The sequence below is a fragment of the Myxocyprinus asiaticus genome, chromosome 46 (assembly GCF_019703515.2).
Source record: "Myxocyprinus asiaticus isolate MX2 ecotype Aquarium Trade chromosome 46, UBuf_Myxa_2, whole genome shotgun sequence".
NCBI classification, from domain to species: domain Eukaryota; kingdom Metazoa; phylum Chordata; class Actinopteri; order Cypriniformes; family Catostomidae; genus Myxocyprinus; species Myxocyprinus asiaticus.
This window is the reverse complement of record NC_059389.1, coordinates 3,138,235-3,157,797: the sequence shown is the minus strand read 5'-3', so window position 1 is coordinate 3,157,797 and position 19,563 is coordinate 3,138,235. Positions and strand designations below refer to the sequence as shown.

General features: G+C 37.4%; 1 protein-coding gene across 3 annotated transcripts in view; it reads left to right on the top strand.

Moving 5' to 3' along the window:
• Positions 1–19,563, top strand: part of LOC127436058 (DENN domain-containing protein 2A-like) — a 55,345-nt gene that overhangs the window by 8,967 nt on the left and 26,815 nt on the right. For 2 of the 3 annotated variants that reach the window (XM_051689979.1, XM_051689975.1), the window contains exon 2: positions 18,765–18,851. In XM_051689979.1, the coding sequence (XP_051545939.1) occupies positions 18,766–18,851 (86 nt within the window). In that variant the 5' untranslated portion in view covers position 18,765. Of the gene's footprint in view, positions 1–13,255; positions 13,410–18,764; positions 18,852–19,563 lie in introns of those variants that run through there. The other variant, XM_051689978.1, reaches the window with a different exon arrangement.

Below are 19,563 nucleotides of genomic sequence, written 5' to 3'. Positions count from 1 at the left end.
TCCTACCAGAAAACCATGGAAATATCTGTGCTCTAACACGCGGTGAAGCATTAAACCTAATGTTTACAAAGGAACACGTAGCTTCCCTGTTCCCTTCAGCTTCTGGAGTTCTTGCATTACCACTTTTCATGAAGGGAAAACCGCAGTATTTCCAAAGGTTATTCTGTTCTGGGAGCCATGTTACTTAGCTTGTGTTTTTTTTTTACTGTCAGTTGAAAAACCAGTATTGCTAAACTTGGAAATTTTCAAAGGAAGAATGGGGTGATGGGGGGTCAAGTTGTGTACACATGACTGGTCTGGTTCAGGACGAAACTATGCATTTTAACGGAAGGTTTTTCTCTCCCAGAGCTGTGAAATATCCAGAGGACACAGAATGAAAAAGGATGTGAAAGGAAAACCATGAAAAACAGCACAAAAATTTTCGAAAGTCAGTGACTGTTCTGTGGTGGCTATGATTTTTGGAGGATTTAAATCTTTATTCAGAATTCCCTAAAGTAGAGATTTGAAATGGATATCCAGTAGCAATATATAGGGGCCGTTCGGACTGATTGTGTTCTTGCACTAAAAGTAGCTAGGTGCAGCGCAACGAATAAAACACAGGTGTCCTGTGACACATTTTTTAAAGTTGAAGTCCTTATTAACTTGACACAGCTTCAAAAAAACATGGCACTCCTTTGCAAGACGCGGCAGAACAATCAAAGACATCCATCTAGCACGTTTAAATAGAAAAACAATTTATCATCAACAGTGATACGCAGCCGTATGGGCTTAAAGAGTATAAAGAATATACTTTGAGAAGTTGAGTGCTCGACCATGCGCAAGACGAAACTTCACTCGAAGTATACCCGAGTCTAAATCAAACACACCCTTCTGTAATATTCAAATGAATCCTGAAGTTGTTTAGGTGTGTGATATTTGTAATAAGGGATTGAGCTAAACTCTGCAGGATGGTGACCCTCAAGGATTGGAGGTGAATAGCCCTGCCCTAGTCTGATTAGAAGTTTCCACCTTCTAGCTGACCTGAGAGCAGTTTTCTGAGTCTATTATAGGGGTTTCAATGATGGTTCCAGGCACCTCAGATTGGCCCTCATGTTCTGCATTCAGCGCTCTGACTTTTTGTCTGGCTCTTGGCCTGACTTGAAGCCAGATCTCCAGTTTCACTTCCTGTTTTCCCTCACGCTTCTGTGGTTCCGCCTGACCATTCCCACCGGCCCTGCGCGCCTCAGCGCAGATGGATTCCTGCAATTCCCTATGCTATTCCCATCGGAGCCCAGCATGGCGAGAGCTTGGGAAAGTCTTTTTCCGGAGTCAGTGATATAGTGAGCATCAGAGCCTCTTGTTTATCTCCCTTTCTCAAAATCCACATTTCTAGAGTAAATGTAAACCAAACCGCCAGAGTACTGGAGCCTAAATGAGGCATTTGAACGTTTTCATGATCTTCAGTAAAATTAGGAATAAAACAAAATGCATACTTCGGTTTTCTTCTTTAGATCAAAATCAGATGGGCTCTTCCATCATAGAGCTATTTGAGGATACTTACTGAGATCTAATTTACATCTCCTTCAGTTGTTTCTTGTAGATGGCAATGAGATCAAATGGAGAACAAATGTAGATTTTGGCTAATTCTACTGCTTCTCGGATGTTTCTGCAGAGCAAAAAACCTCAGTAATCTCGCACATGTCTTCTCTAGTTTCAGAGATCTCAACAATGTCTCAAAGTGTGCTCAGATTTGAGAAGAGACCAAAGTCTGCTATTTTATCCGCATAGCAAAGCTCTGATCATTTGGTCTTGGAAGAATTTGATGAGAAATGCTTGAGTTCATAGACTTTTGATTGCAGATTTTGGCACTTCTGCAAATCTTAGCATAGTTTGAGACATTGTTGAGATCTCTTTTGAAAGATTACTCTCATGAGAAACATCTGAGAAGCAGGATATGTAATCTCATTGCTGTCTAGACAAAGCAATTGAGATGTTAAAGAGATCTCATTTGTATTTATTCTTTCTTAGGAGAGTACGATCAAACTGACTGACTTTAAATTAGATTAACAGTTGATTGCAGACTTTGGTATCTTGGCAAATCTAAACACAGTGTGAGACATTGTTGAAAATCATATGAGATTTCTGAGGTCTTACCCCCCCCCCCCCCCCCACCCCCACCCCACCAAGCTGCCCATGTCGCCCATGCCTAAATCCGCCACTGGATCTTGTGATTCTGTTTCCAAACCATAATTACAACTTCTACGATTCCACTGTGCTCAGACGACTCGGGAAAATGTGACCCACCATCATCATCCTCTGTTTCTGTAAACGATATAATTAACGATAAGTTATTACAACATCATTGTAATGTTTTACAATCCAGACACAGCAACAACAATGATTTAAGATGCAATTTCAACACATCACAATTCACAGTGGATTTATATTTGGAAGGTACTGATAGTGGGGCACAAGCACATATAAATGGATTGTTTGCTGTATCCCTTCCACTTCCTGTCTCATTCTGTAGCTGACCCAGAATTGTTCCTGTCTAAAGCTTGATGTTTCCCACAGAGTACAACAATGGCAAAGCAGTAAATGTTGTGTGTGTGTGTTTGTACATACTTCTGTGGAAGCACGTGGATGTGTGTGATAGTTTGAGAGTGTTTTTTATTTAAACTTGTTTTAAGAAAATGTTGTCCATGTTTAAGTTTGAAAATGCATACATTTTGCTATGGTTTGGCATTCCATCCACAATGAGATGGCGTTTTTGTCCAGTTTTTGCTGTTTTAATGTGCTTCCATGTAAGCGTGAAATCTAGAATGTCAGTCTGCGTTATTTAAACTTTTTTAAAAGTTGAGGTTAATAGAGAAATCCCTTGTTAAGAACTACACTACCCATGATCGTAAAGTGAAACGATCTACCAGTCACGCTAACAAAGTGCACCAGAAGAGCTCTGCTGCGACCACCCAATCAGATGATGCACTGTGAATTAGGGCTGGGCAAAATATAGATTTTTCGATTCATTGTTTTCTTTTTTTTTTAGTCGATTTGATATTGATTCTCAAAAGCCATGGATCGATATTTTACTCTATGTATGCAACCCTTTACTAAAATGAGAAAATGGAGATATTCGAAAACGATGAAGTATTTGTTGTCATGTGACGCAGTCATGTGATCCATTCAACCCAAAACAGTCAAGATGGCGGCCCATGCTGTAGTGCCATTGTTGTGCCTGCTATCCACTCTGATAGCATTGTTAAATATAAATATTATGGTAACACTTTACAGTAAGGTTCCATTTGTTAACATTAGTTAACAGCATTAGTTAACATGAACTAAAAATGAACAAAAGTCAACAACCAACAATACTTTTACAGCATTTATAAATCATTGTTAATGTTAATTTCAATAGTAATACATTTTTAAAATAAAAAGTTGTATATGTTAACATTAGTTAATGCACTATGAACAGGGTTGTACTGGGAAGAGAAATCGGCCCAGGATTTTACATAGAAACTGGCCCAAATGATGGGGGGGGGGAGGTCGTTGTCCATTTCTGCATATGGCTGGCCATTTCGGCATATCGCGGCATATCGCGGCCCGTGCTGCATAACACGGCAGCTCATTGCAGCTTATTAGCAGCTGGCCGGAAAAGTCCCGGTTCTCTCGATGGCCAGTCTGCCCCTGATTGGCCCCAAAGTGCGTCGGCTCACTGGAAAAATGCCCGGTATGCCAGATTACCAATCCAGCCCTGACTATGAACTAGCATGAACTAACAATGAACAATTGTATTTTTACTAAAGCTACACTATGTAACTTTTTGCCCTCTAGCGGATGAAGCATAAAACTGAAGGTTATTTGCGGAGGAACATTGTTTTGGTAATTACGTGTGTTGGGCTTCGCCTCTGCTCTTCTGTGCGGATCAATCTGATGGACTGAAGTGTACCGGTGTAACCATGGTTACAGGTGATCATCTTATCAGAGCGAATGTCACTAACAACAACAAAACTCGCCCCCTCCCCTCAAAAAATAAATATAATAAACAACGAAATGAAGAAAAAGACAGATATCCGAAAATATGTCTTATGAGCAGGTAAGTAGCATACCTTCCACTGTTGTTTTGACTTACTGTAAACAGTTGTTTTAAAATAAATAATGTTACAAAAGTTAGGCAATGATGACATTAGACATAACAATATCGCTAGTCATATCAGATAAAATCAAACGGTGGAAACTATTATAACTTAGCTAGCAGGCAAATAGACCAAGGTAGTAACTGGTTTAGAGATTGGCATTGTTACCAGCATAAAAGTTAAATGAAAATGAAATTGAAAGCACTGCAGTACCACAGTCTATAATAAAATTCCCCATTAGAGTAACTAATGCTATCTAACAAACTACTGCACTAAGAGAGCTACCTGGATAACTATCGGTCCAATAAAGAAAAACTCCATCTCTGGGTCGATTTTAAGATCTCTGAGATGTCGCCACCTCTGAAGAGCAAATCCAATATTGTTTCGTGTTTATTACGGGCTCTGACGCTTTACCTTTTTGCTTACAGACTCTTCTCGGTTTGAGGTTCCTTTATTTTGAAAACGGGTGATTCCCCAGAGAGTTCCCTTTTAAAATGATCCATGGTCAATGTCGCTCATTTGATTTGGCTACAAGCTTTCAGCTTCAAACTACCATTACACCTATCACCACACATAAACACTCGCTCTATAGCTGGATCTTCTTTTTCTTTTATTTACGGACATGATGTAAACACGCATGGACGAATGACGGAAGTATGCAATTTCCCGCCAAATCCGTCCCGACAGCTCTAAAATATAAATCATTATTATAGGCTTACCATAGTGAATCGGGGTAAAGCAAAAACATGTTTGGAGGAAGGATTGTTGGTGTACTTGCTCATTTATGAAATTTCGGTTATTTCTAACAAAAAAAAAAAAATAATATATATATATATATATATATATATATATATATATAAATCATACATAGTGTTGCTTTAACTAAAATTAACAAATTAATATATGCCATAAAATGTATTGTTTATTGTTAGTACATGAAACCTAATATATTAATGCTAACGAATGGAACCTTATTGTAAAGTCTTACCAATGTTACTTTGTACAACCATCACATTGCATTCCTTTAAAGGCGACGGGAAGTTTTCTCTGAATTGCTGTCGTGTTTTAGACCGTATGGAAATGACATAGAGCCACGCTTCTTAAGGTTTTTTTTTTCTGCAAGCGCAGTAAGAAGATTTAAGCGTTTTCAGATTTTAAAGTGTTGATGAGAAACTTTTGAAAAACATTTGAAAATGGCAGTGTTGACTGAGAGTGTTTCGAAAACGAAAATGCTGTTTTCAAATGTTGTAAACAGTGTTCATTTTCACAGTTTTTTATTTTAGTAATACATTTTTGCAGTAATTTCGTTGATGAGATTTACACTGAATTTGAGAAGTGCAAGGTGTGCTCTGAACGTCTTTCATGTAGAATGAACTACAATTCTATCAGGAAGACTCGCAGACTTGAGTGAAATTTAAGATGACATTTATTTGATGAATATAAACAGAAATGTAATGTCTCTCATTGGCGTAAGCCCCGTCTGGCGGTCCGAAGAAGTTGTACTCAGAACCGTCATATCCTGCCGGAGATAGGAGGCAGGGGCGAGGAATAAACCCCAACTGGTGGTGGTGGGGTGGTGGAGGTTGCCGTGTTAGCACACTGAAACAGCAATGTGATAGATTGTGAGCAGACTTATAAAGCAATGGCTTACATGTGATTGGCTAGGAGTTACCTAGCTAATGGTGCAATGATGTACAGCTGCTAGTCTTCCCGCTAGAACTACGCTGCGCTTACATTTCCATTAAGCATTACCAATGATGTAATTGAATTAAAAACAATGGAAAAATATACAACTATTGATTTATAAGTATAGAATGTGTTTGCAAAATATCCAGTAGTTTAGGAGTCTAGGGAGAGTGACTCGATTGCGCCATTCACAAACTCTGGATTCGATTCGATTCCGACTCTTTAAATATATCTTATTTTATAAAATATCTTATATTATTTTGTCATGGGCATAAATGTAATGAAATGGTGATTGAGAGATATTCCTCAAAAGCCTGTTGTATCATATTTCATACATGGATTTCAAAGGGGCTTTTCAATAAAATAATATCTAAAAGTTGAATCAAGCACAAGCTGCTTATATTCAGCAAATACTCATTTTAAAATATCAGTAACAATATAATCATTACTGTCACTTTTACTTTATTAAAATAAGCTGTCATTTATCCCAACAGAAGAGTCACATTTCAGGCAAATCCACCGCCATTGTAAATAGATCGATATAAACATTGAAACCACTTTTTCCACAAATAACCACTAGATGGTGCCATAAACATGTAAATCGTATATACCATAGATTATTTGGCTTGTCAGCTTGAACAGAGAGTGAAACAGGAGCTGTCAAACATTGTGTATCATATTTGACTCAATTTTTAAAAAGTTTAAATAACGCAGATTGATGGCTTTAGCTAAAGCATGTACCAACCTTTGAGGTAAGGTTTTTAAGTTATTGTTAATAATTAGGCTAATTCCCCAGATGGTTGCGCTCTATTCATGCTGAAATTACACACTTCAACTTGAAATCCATTTCACAGAATTCCATAGATTTGTCCATAAAATCAGCCCCCCAAAAACTACTCATGGACCACCTCATGAAGTTCCTGGTATTGTTACTCATTTTCATGTAAACTTTATTTGCAACTACTGTATCTCTAACTAGCAGATTTTCAGCATCTGTTCCTGTTTGTGTCCGCAAAATCTGAACTTACAAACAGCAAAGGCAAAGAATGAGAGAAAATGTGATTATATTCTGCCTTTGTACACTCAATATCAGTGAGGACCAAAGTTGTCCTTTCTCTGTAGACATCACAGATCTTTGTTTTGGAGAGATGCAGAGCACATGATGTCATCTGTTAGGGCCCTCAGGGCCAGCGCCGAGTGAAGGCTTTATGAGAACCAGCTGTGAGAGAGAGAAAGAGAGAGAGAGTGAGAGTGAGAGTGAAAGCTCACTCTTCTCAACACCTCGGACACTGGAGTGTTGAACACCAGCGTTCAGCATCACAAACTAAAAACACCTTTTGGCAAAAGACATTAACTGAGATTACAGCGCTGTGCTACATATATCTGTCTTTAACATGGCATTGCCAAAACCAATATTGCATTACATATAAACAAACTGCATCCAATTGAACTCCCTAAAGCAAACTTAAAGACCCCATAAAATCAAAATTGGATTTTTGTGGCTTTTAGTCCATGTTTGTTAGCTGTGAGCTCATCTATATGCTTGCATAATCCTCACATTTACTAAACTGACTTTTAGCAGATATGGGCGTTTCTTCAGCTTCATGCATTTTCTTGTCCCAGAGGTTGATTTTTATGAAAACTAGCAGATTTAAACTAATGCAGTTTTTATTTTTGTTATAAGACGGTCACATTAAAACGGAGTTGCAAACTTTTGTAATTTTTTTATTTTTATTTTTGGTACTTTTCAAATTACTTTTATGTATATGTTTTACTGTTTAGCCTTGTCCCAGACCCAGACTTTATGCTGCAAAACTACTCATACCATGGACTGATAATACCAAATTTGAGAACTGTTTATTGTAAATTCTTTAATGAGCACTAAGAAATGCATTTGTAAGATATAGTGTTAGACATGGTGTGAATATTTACATTCATTTGCGTGTTAAAGTTTGGAAACCTGTGACGTCATGTAGGAGAATTGAAGCTGTGACCTGCCCTTTGTCAATCTGACCCTTTGTGTGCATGTGTGTGTTCATGAATATGTGCTGAATGTCTCATATAAAAACCCTCCTACAATTTGACCGCAGCAGGATTTGACTCACAAGGTTTGATCCAAGAGAGAATGATGGAAAAAAAATCTACGATTCATTGCTGAACACAGCTGGCCTTCCATCTTTTGACACATCTTATAGTATAGACCTTCTATTTTCTTTTAGTGCTCTTAAAGGGATAGTTCACCCAAAAATGTAAATTCTCTCATCATTTACTCACTCTCATACCATCCCAGATGTGTGACTTTCTTTCTTCAGCAGAACATAAACAAAGATTTTTAGAAGAATATCTCAGCACTGTAGGTCCATATGATGCAAGTGAATGGGGTCCAAAACTTTGAAGCTCCAAAAAGTGCATTAAAGGCCCAAATATAGTCTACGCAAGTATGTGAACGCAGACGCACCTACGCTAGCTCGATTTCAAGCGTCATGAAATGTGTCAGTGCTCAATTCATAACACAATGCAAGTACGTGCTGCATTCTCAGCATTGCCGCAAGGGGCACTAGAGCGGATTTTCTTCTTTCAATCAACAACTGTCATGGCGGGGGCCTGGGTAGCTCAGTGGTAAAATACACTGGCTACCACCCCTGGAGTTCGCTAGCTCGCTAGTTCGAATCCCAGGGCGTGCTGAGTGACTCCAGCCAGGTCTCCTAAGCAACCAAATTGGCCCGGTTGCTAGGGAGGGTAAAGTCACATGGGGTAACCTCCTCGTGGTCACAATAATGTGGTTCGTTCTCGGTGGGGCGCATGGTGAGTTGAGCATGGTTGCTGCGGTGGATGGGGTGAAGCCTCCACACGCGCTATGTCTCCATGGCAACAATCTCAACAAGCCACGTGATAAGATGTGCGGGTTGATGATCTCAGACGTGGAGGCAACTTGGATTTGTCCTCTGCCACCCAGAATGAGGCCACGAGGACTTAAAAGCACATTGGGAATTGGGCATTCCAAATTGAGAGAAAAAAAAAAAAACTGTCATGGCAGACTCAGGAAGCAATTTGAGTCCCCAGTCCATTCAAACAAACTTGTTTTTGTTTTTTCTCCATGTCTCTTCCCCACTCCTCAACTATCGACTCATCCACCACATTCGGGCTGCATCCGAAAACGTAGGCAGCTGACTTGCTGCCTAATCAGTTAATGGATTAACTGACAGCTGTTTTGAATGAATGGAACTCTTAAGGAAACTGGTCTCCGAACAGTTAGAAAAACACCTTATTTTCATCCTACCGCCGTATACAGCCTCCAAAGGCAGCATTTTCCTGGTTTCAGACGCAGCACCGGTTTCGTCGTCACACCTAACAAATCTATTGCCCTCTTGTGGTCTGAGGTTTGTAACCGCAAGAACAACGCAAGAGCGCACGTAATGTATGTACAATGGGACCACACGTTGGCCATGCGTTGACCAAGCGCTCACGTCTGCATTTACGTATTTGCGTGAAGTATGTTTCGGCCTTAAGGCAGCATAAAAGTAATCCATAAGACTCCAGTGGTTTAATCCATATCTTCAGAAGCGAACATACAAAAATATAACTCCTTTTTCACTGTAAATCTTGACATCAGTAGTCTCCTTGGCAATCATGATTTCAAGCTCGAATACACTTCCTATAGCGCCATCTAGTGCTCTGCACACTAGTTGTAATCGAGCTTGAAATCATGATCGCAAAGGAGACTGCTGATGTCAAAATTTATATTGGAAAAGGAGTTATTTTTGTATGTTCGCTTCTGAAGACATGGATTAAACCACTGGAGTCTTATAGATTACTTTTATGCTACTTTTATGGGCTAACCCATTGTATGGACCTACAGCGCTGAGATATTCTTAAAAAAAATCTTCATTTGTGTTCAGCAGAAGAAAGAAAGTCACACATCTGGGATGGCATAAGGGTGATTAAATGATGAGGGTTGAACTGTCCCTTTAAATTAAGCTAATTAGTGGTTAGTATTTGCCAAGCCAAGCATAACTATTACTATTGCTCAGATTGTTTAGGGGCTTGATTGAACCCTTTATGCTTATATTTCGAAGCGCAACTCTTCTCACACTGTTTGTGTTACAGATATGAATGATCCCTCAAATTGTGGGACTTATTGAGCAGAGGTGCAGCATTGAATTTCTAAGCGATCTGACTTTTCACCTGTTTAACGTTAGAACAGACTTTGAGCAGAAAAATCTTATAGACTTATATTGAAGGAGTGACCAGAGCCACATATAGAGACCATTGTAGAGACTTTTGGATGGGCTAATAAAGGCCAAAATATACTTTGGATTTTCCACATGCTGTGAGACGCTAACTCCATCATCAGCAACTGTCCGCGGGAGGTACATTTTCTTCAGGATAAATAATACATAGTACGGGGCCAGACATGTTCTTGCACTAAAAAAAGCTAGATGCAGCACAAGGAAGTAAACGGAACTAGGGTGTCTCCAGACTCGCTTTTAAAAATTGAAATTCTTATTAACTTGACACGGTGTCTAAAAAAATGTTGCGCTTCTGCATGTGATGCAGTCAAAGGCCTCAGTGTTGCGCATGTTTACATAGAAAAACTATTTAAAAACAGTGTGCATGGCCGCAAAAACGTGTTTGTTGTGAACGGCTGCTAACCTTACCCCTTACAGGTAGGGATGGGACGATATATCGAATTATGACTAAAAATTACAAACCATTTCATTACTCGATATTTCGAAATTTGCTACATTGTTTTCTGTCCATGTGATCATAAATGAAATTACCCGTCAAACATCATAATCTCTCTATCACTTGATTTTACCCCTACTGTGCTTTTTTCTACACTGTTTACAGGGTTCACACAAGGTCCTTAAAGTGCTTGAATTTAGCTTTTAGAAATTGAAGTACTGGAATACCTTGTTTAGATGAAAAGTGCTTGAGATTAAAGCGGATCGTTTCCTCCGTGTAATGTGTGTCCATCAAAGATGAGGCGAATCCACTTTCATTTAACAATATGTCTTAATATCCTTTCTGTTCTTTACAGTCAGATAAAAAAGTAAAAAGAAATATTAATTTTAATCTCACAATGTTTGCTGAACCGGAACACTGTGAGCCACTCGTTGAACCCTTAAAGTGACAGTAACCTTTTTAGCATTTCTTATACAAATGAATGTAAACTCAATGTTATTACTTGTAAATTGTGCATATTATTTCAAACAGTGATAGCGCATATCATTATTATATATACAATTTTATTATATAATATGAATTAATATAGTGTAGAATTTCTGTATTTTTACAAAGTAAAATGTTGATTATAATAATGATAAACAAATTATTAAAAAATACATTATTTAAATTTTGAGCAATTCTATTATGTATTAAAGAACGTTATTTTGATGAGAAATTATAATGTGCATTTTGCTCAAACATTGTCTCAGGAAAAAAAAAAAATCTGTAATATTTTATTATATCATTTAAGTGTTATTTAAGATTATATCGAACCGTGAACCTCATATCGTATATTGAACCGAATCGTGAGATAACCATATCGTCCCATCCCTACTTACAGGCAGCTTTTTACATTATGAGAATTAGAAGTCAACATGGAATGGCGTTCACAATCCAGTTTACTTCCGTTAAGTGACATATTTCACAGTGAAACATGATATTCAATGAAAAATCTTATCCATCAAGAACTGATTTTAACATTTAAACGTATCTGTTTTGTTACGGTTAGGTTTGTACTCATTTATACACAGATTAAGAGAAAACAGAGTGAGATTATGAGTTTATAAAACACAATTGGATGGACAATCAAAAAACTTTGAAGCTGTTTTTTTTCTCAGTTTCAGTGTTGCTGTAGTTACTGTGTTCTGGCTTTGTAGAACCAAACTGGTCTCAAAGAATCACGTTACTATAGCTATATTTGTGCAAAATGATTTTAACGTGCCTCGTTGTACATTTTGCTATAGTTTCCTGGTGAAATGAACACTAGAGGCGCTAAAACAACAGTGACTTTTATTCACTTTCACACAAATCATGAGTAAAACATCAGATTATCAGTTCATAAATACTTTCTTTTCACCCTATTTCAATGCTATCTAATGACATCTAAACACTTTTACTATAGTGCATGACTTATTTGAACGTTTGCATCACATAACTAGCTACATTTACAAGCCTGTTTCGAGTGTGATCAAATTGTGCGGTAGCTCGACTGATAGAGTGTTGCACTTGTGATGCAAAGGACCGGGATATGAGTCCTGAAGAGCTCTCGAGTCGACACGTGAGCTGAAAGTGTCATAGTAGCACCACAAAACGACGTGGTTGTGTTTTTCATCTCACATTTGCTTTTTGTGACACTATCGGTTAGGTTTAGGTTTAAGGTTTAGGGTAGGGAGGTCGATTTTGTTGATTTAAAACTCGATCCATTTTGAAGAACATTGCAGCGGTTATCAAACACACTAAAAGGTTTTCTTACATCAGAAATAGCCTTTTTTGCATTGTTTAATTTAGTAACCATTTGCCCTCAGCAGATTGTCTCCTCTCTCTCTGTCTTCTCTGTGTGACTCGATAGAGATCTCTTGTTTATGGTTGTTAGTCACTTTCATAATGTTACTGATGGGCTCTGATGGCCGTAGCCCGACCTGCACTGTCCTTCGCTGATATGATCTGGGTTTTCTGTAATAGCATTGTTTATAATGTGATTATGAAAGGAATAGTTCACCCAAAACTGAAAATTCTGTCCATTACTGGTCTGGACTGTATCAACTGGATAGTCTCCTTTGAGCCATTTCTTCAGTTTCTGTCCAAAACAATGAACTTCCTGTCAACCAATCAGCTATTGGGCATCAGGTTAGGGGGCAGGATAGGTAGAGGTCCCTCAGGTCATATGGAGGTTTTTATTGGTCGAACAGATGGCTCACTCTCTCCACATTATGGTTTAGGTCGCCTTATCTTACTGGGGTCACGTTTAACAATAGTGCACAGAACAAAGAAGAACCAAAGCTGAAAAGAATCGGGCATTAAAATGGAGGTTATAAACACGACCACTGCCAGATTTACTGTTTTAGAAGTCATGGATTTACTCTCTGACACATTTATGGAAGACTTTAGATTCATTTTACAAAAGATGGCTTGACTAGACTGGACTTGGTGGCTATAAAGACATTAACATCTCTTATAAAACTCTAGAGGAGACATGTGGGATTAATGGGATCGTTTCTTTTTTTCTTAGGAGAAATATCTGAGAAGACTTTAACAATAGTCTCAATTTAATCTCATTGCTTGAGAGCATACTATTGAGATCTCAATTGTAATTTACCTTTCCTGTGAGGTTACACTACATTCTTCAACTTTTCTTCCAAGAAATCTTAGCTTTCTCTCTGTTCTTCTCGGTTTCAGAGAAGGAAAAAATGAGAGAGCAGTGGGGAATGATGATGTTGCTCGACAAACATCTGACTCTCCCCCAACACCCCCACACACACAGCTGAAATCATTTAAGACCGCAGGTCGCCTGAAAGTGAGAAAAGAGAAAAAGAAGTAGAAGAATGTGTGAGAGCCACCTACAAAACGAAACAATTCCTTGGCATTTGTCCAGATACTCAGGTGACATTTCACCCCACGCTTCCTGTAGCACTTGCCATAGATGTGTCTGTCTTGTCGGGCACTTCTCACGCACCTTACAGTCTAGCTGATCCCACAAAAGCTCAATGGGGTTAAGATCCATAACACTCTTTTCCTATTATCTGTTGTCCAATGTCTGTGTTTCTTTGCCCACTCGAACCTTTTCTTTTTGATTTTCTGTTTCAAAAGTGGCTTTTTCTTTGCAATTCTTCCCATAAGGCCTGCACCCCTGAGTCTTCTCTTTACTGTTGTACATGAAACTGGTGTTGAGCGGGTAGAATTCAATGAAGCTGTCAGCTGAGGACATGTGAGGCGTCTATTTCTCAAACTAGAGACTCTGATGTACTTATCCTCTTGTTTAGTTGTACATCTGGTCTTCCACATCTCTTTCTGTCCGTTAGAGACAGTTGTCCTTTGTCTTTGAAGACTGTAGTGTACACCTTTAATAGATTTGATAAAAAATAAAGAAACAATTGCACACAGAACATTACTGTGAGACACAGAAAATAAAACAAGGTAAGAGTATAAATAGACATACAAATAATAGGACATATAACATTATGTATGTGCTAGGTAGGGGTATGTACAGTTATTGAATTAAATATGAGTGAATTTACATATGTACAATATATATTTATTTACATTATTGCACTATGGGGGAGTCCTGAGGCAGTTTAATTGTTCATGAGGAAAATGGCCTGAGGGTAAAAACTGTTCTTGTGCCTGGTTGTCCTGGCACTGAGTGCTCTGTAGCGCCAGCCAGAGGGCAACCTGCGTGTTCTACCTGCATGTTTCCTCACTCTGGAGAAGTACAGGTCTTGGAGGGTGGGCAGGGGGGCACCAATAATCCTCTCAGCAGTCCTGACTGTCCGTTGTAGTTTCCTTCAGTCTAATTTGGTGGCTGAACTAAACCAGACAGTTATAGATGTACACAGGACAGACTCAATGACGGCCGAGTAGAACTGTGTCAGCAGCTCCTGTGGCAGATTGAACTTCCTCAGCTGGCGAAGGAAGTACAAATTCTGCTGGGCCTTTTTCACAATGGAGTCCATGTGGGTCTCCCACTTCAGGTCCTGTGAGATGGTAGACCCCAGGAACCTGAATGACTCCACTGCTGCCACAGTGCTGTTCAGGATGGTGAGTGGGGAGTGCGAGGGATTTCTCCTGAAGTCCACTATCATCTCCAATGTTTCAAGCATGTTCAACTCAAGGTTGTTGTGACTGCACCAGACAGCCAGCTGATCAACCTCTGATCTGTATGCAGACTTGTCACCGTTGCGGATGAGGCTGAAGACTGTGGTGTCATCTGCAAGCTTCAGGAGCTTGAAAGAGGGGTGTTTTGCAGCGCAGTCATTCATGTACAGAGAGAAGAGCAGTGGAGAGAACGCATCCCTGAGGAGCACCAGTACTAATAGTGGTCCCGGATGTGAGTTTCCCCAGTCTCACTAGCTGCTGACTATCTGTCAGAAAGCTTGTGATCCATCGACAGATTGGGGTGGGCACGGAGAGCTAGGTCAGTTTGGTTGAGAGAAGATCAGGCATGATGGTATTGAAGGCTGAACTGAAGTCCATAAATAGGATCCTTGCATAAGTCTCAGGTCTGTCGAGGTGTTGCAGGATATAATGCAGACCCATACTGACAGCATCATCCACAGACCTGTTTGCTCGGTAAGCAAACTGAAGGGGGTCCAGCAGGGGTCCAGTGATGTCCATCAGGTAGGCCAAAACCAGTCTCTCAAATGACTTCATGACCACAGATGTGAGAGTGACGGGTCTGTAGACATTAAGTCCTGTGATTTTATAATAATAATTTTTATAATAATAATAATTATTATTATTTTATTATTAATATAATACATTTTTAAATAATTTATATAATATTATATGATTTATAATTATAACTTTTTGTAAGCGGCTCTGATAGTTTTGTAATAAATAGATGATTATTTATATAAATGGATTTGAAATAGATTTATTTATGCATTTAATAAATAAATGTTTAATTTATTATGATATTTATATTATTTACTATATATAGTAAACAATATAAATATTATAATAAATTAAATACATATATATATATATATATATATATATATATATATATATATATATATATATATATATATATATATATATATTATAATAATTATAATAATTAATTATTATTAATCTAATTAAATAATGATTATAATTGTATTATAATTAAAAATTTTTGTAAGCAGCTCCGATGGATATAAATATAGATGATTATTTATATAATTAGATTTGAAATACATTTTATTATTTATGCATTAATTATTAAATGTTTTATTTTTTTAAATATTTATATTATTTACTTATTTATGTTTATAAATATATATATATATATATATATATATATATATATATACTGTATAGATATATGTATATACATTTATTTATTTTAATAATTATTATTATTATAAAATGTTTGTATTATTTTATTATTAATATGATTAATAATTAAATAATGATTATCATTTTATTATTATTATAACGTTTTGCAAGTGGCTCCACTGTTTTTTTTTTTTTAGATATATAGATGATTATTTATATAAATAGATTTGAAATAGATTTGATTATTTATGAATTTTTTTATTAAATGTTTATTTTATTATAATATTTATATCATTTACTTTTATACTGTATATTTTTAATAATTTTTATTATTAATAGAATTAATGATTAAATAATGACTTTATTATAATTATAATCTAATCTAATGGTTTTAAAGTACATTTACTTTTCAGCAGTTTTGGACAGTTTATAATCATACTCAGACATTAGCTGGCTCACCACACCAAAGTGTCAAAAAAACACAGCTGAAAATGCTTTCATTAATGCTCTCAGCCGGCACACAGAAAAACACACAATGAGATGCCAAAGATTACTTGCACACAGATAGATCAACACATTGAGTACCAATAGAGTCCAACTACACGGCCCAGAGGGCCAATAAAGATGCACGACATCAAGGAAGTCTCAGAAATACCACAATTTAGTGACCTTTACGTCATCTAAGCCAGAGTTGAAGGTTTTACAGCTGCCTCCAGTTGTGGTAGAATGCTTGGAATGTGAGTTAATCGTCGAGGTCTTGCGCATGTGCGCTTGCCGAATGTAGAAACATATGGGGTTCGTTTATGTTGCACCCCCTCATATCTCCCATGGACATTGTCGTACTTCCGTTTGGCAAAATAGAACGAACACGTACACACTTGAGAATCCTCACAAATGTGCTAGCTAAGTGGTAACACCTGTTTCAAGAGTGTAGATTGCTCAAAAACAGACCCAACTGGTTGGCAAATTCTTTATTGAATGGCTGATAATTAGTGGCTCTTTAGAACACAGACTAGAAAGAAGTGAGAGGTCATAGGTCACGCTGAGTCAAGAAGCCTTGTTTTTCGTTTAAGCCGAACTAAACTATGACAAAGATTTTTGAACTTTGACAAGCTTAACCACAGTTAACAAAGAGAATGTGAGTCGTGGTTACGTGCCGAAGTTTAATACTTGGGTTTAGGGGTTTGTTCAAATCCTTATCTTTAATTACAAGCAACAGTAATAGAGATGCTTGCCTAAGCAAACACTAATAAATGATGTTATTGTGACTGGGAGCCAAATAGGGATAGTTTGTTTCAGATGTTGCCACTTATCTGTAACTATAGTAACCAGCTTAGTCTAAACTCTCTAAATGTGGTCTTTTGTATTTGGGCTGTGAGTCACTCACCAGTCCAGTCCTGTTATGGGGATATTGCTGTTTTTTTTTTCTGGTAAATGAATGACTGTTGAAAAGGGGGAAAAAATCCATTATTTCCCAAACACTGGTATGACATGTGGAATGTTTCTGTCATCTTACAGAAAAATAGTGTGGATGTACCATAGTACAGTGATGGTATATCAGATGGTAATCATTTCATATTATATGGAATGAGGCACATATTCATTTATCATGGTATTTACATGGTACTCCTAGGTATTTCAAAGAAAACCATAGTATTACCATGGTACATGTACATAACATCATAGTATTACAATAAAACATGCCTTAAAACATGGTATTACCGTGGCACATATCTAAAAACATGATATTATCATGCTAAAAATCCAAAAACATGGTATTTTCAAGGTGCATGTCCTTAAAACATTAGTATCACCATGGTACATGTGTGAAAATACAGTATTATCATATTATATGCTAATTAAACCATGGTAAAAGTTAATAAAACCATGGTATTATCATTACCGTTTTACATGATCAGAAACATGGTGTTATCATGGTACATGTCCAAAAACATGGTATTAACATGGTACATGTCCAAAAACATGGTATTACCATGGTTCGTGTCCATTGAACATGGTATTACCATGGTTGATGTCCATAGAACATGGTATTACCATGGTACATGTCCAAAAACATGGTATTACTATGGTTCATGTCCATTGAACATGGTATTACCATGGTTCATGTCCATTGAACATGGTATTACCATGGTTCATGTCCATAGAACATGGTATTACCATGTGACATGTACATTAATCCATGATATTACCAAAGAATATGCCCATAATGCTGTTATTACCATGATATATGTCCAAAACATGGTTTTATCATGGTTCATGTCCAAAAAACATGGTATTACCTTGTATATGTTGATAAATCCATCATATTACCATAAAAATGCCCCCAAAACATGGTATTACCATGTTACATGTCCAGAAACATGGTATTATCATAGTACACCTCCAAAAACATTGTATTGTAATGGTACATGTCCATTAAACCATGGTATTACCAAAGAATATGCCCATAATAAAGTTATTACCATGATACATGTCCAAAACCCGTTTTTATCATGGTTCATATCCACACATAAAAACATGGTATTAACTTGCATATGTTAATAAAACCATCGTATTACCATTTCACATGTCCAAAAAACAAGGTATTACCATTTCACATGTCCAAAAACTTGGTATTATCATAGTACACCATCAAAAACATTGTATTTTAATGGTACATGTCTATGAAACCATGGTATTGCCATAAAATATGCCCCAAAACATGGTATTACCATTGTTCATGTCCATTAAATATGGTATTACCACAGCATGTCCATAAAACCATGGTATTACCATAAAACATGCCCCAAAAAACATGGTACTGTATTACCATGGTACAGGTCTGTTAACCATGGCACTTTTTTGTAAGTGGCATGTGTCTGACTGCCATGTAAGTGTCCTTACATTAGATTGTAGTAGTTGTGTGTTTTTGAATATTTGTGAGTAAACGAGTGTATTTCTGTGTGTTTTTATGTTTAGAATGCCGTCTGCTAGCACAATGACTGGCGGGAGAGCGCTACTGCTCTGCACGAACACAGAGGACTGCATCTATCAATCAGCTAAAGGGTACGTAAGTTTTTGTCACCAGTTTTGTTTTAAAACTGTAATTTCATGTTCCTTTGATATTATTAAAGTGCTCTTGCACAATATCTGCACCACTAGTGGCACCAAAGAGAACTGCAGTCTGATTGTTTGCACTGCGTGTCATGGCAACATCGGTTCGCCAATGCCGTGAGTTTGGGGCGGGATTATCTATTTTTTCTTGTTGTTTTTTTTAGACCAATGATAAATCATAATAATCTTAACAGCTGCAAACAATAATTTTGCTGCTACATAGTCAACTTAACATGAATATATATATAAAAAAATTGGCAGTGACTTATATGCTTCGACTAGGGTTCACTAAACGTGGAAATACAAGACAGTAATGCCCCTCACCATTCGAAGTGAGTATGGCATAGTGAAGCTCACTTTACATTGAAATACACCCAATGATATACAGTACAAACCAAACTTGTCTAAAAACATAAACATTGAAAGACTTCATAAACACCCCTAGGTGGCATCTTGAGGGTGATTTGGGGGACAAGTCTAAAAGTTATTTTTACCTAAAGTTAATTAAACCCCTTTGGCGCTGCCAGCCCGTGGTGATCTGCAAAGCCACAGTGTGTTAATATGAGCTTAAAAAACCTGCAGTGTGAGAACTTGTGAAACGAGTGAGCTCATTTTAATGAAGTCTTTTCTGCTCAGTTGTGTCACTGAGAGACATTGGAAGTCT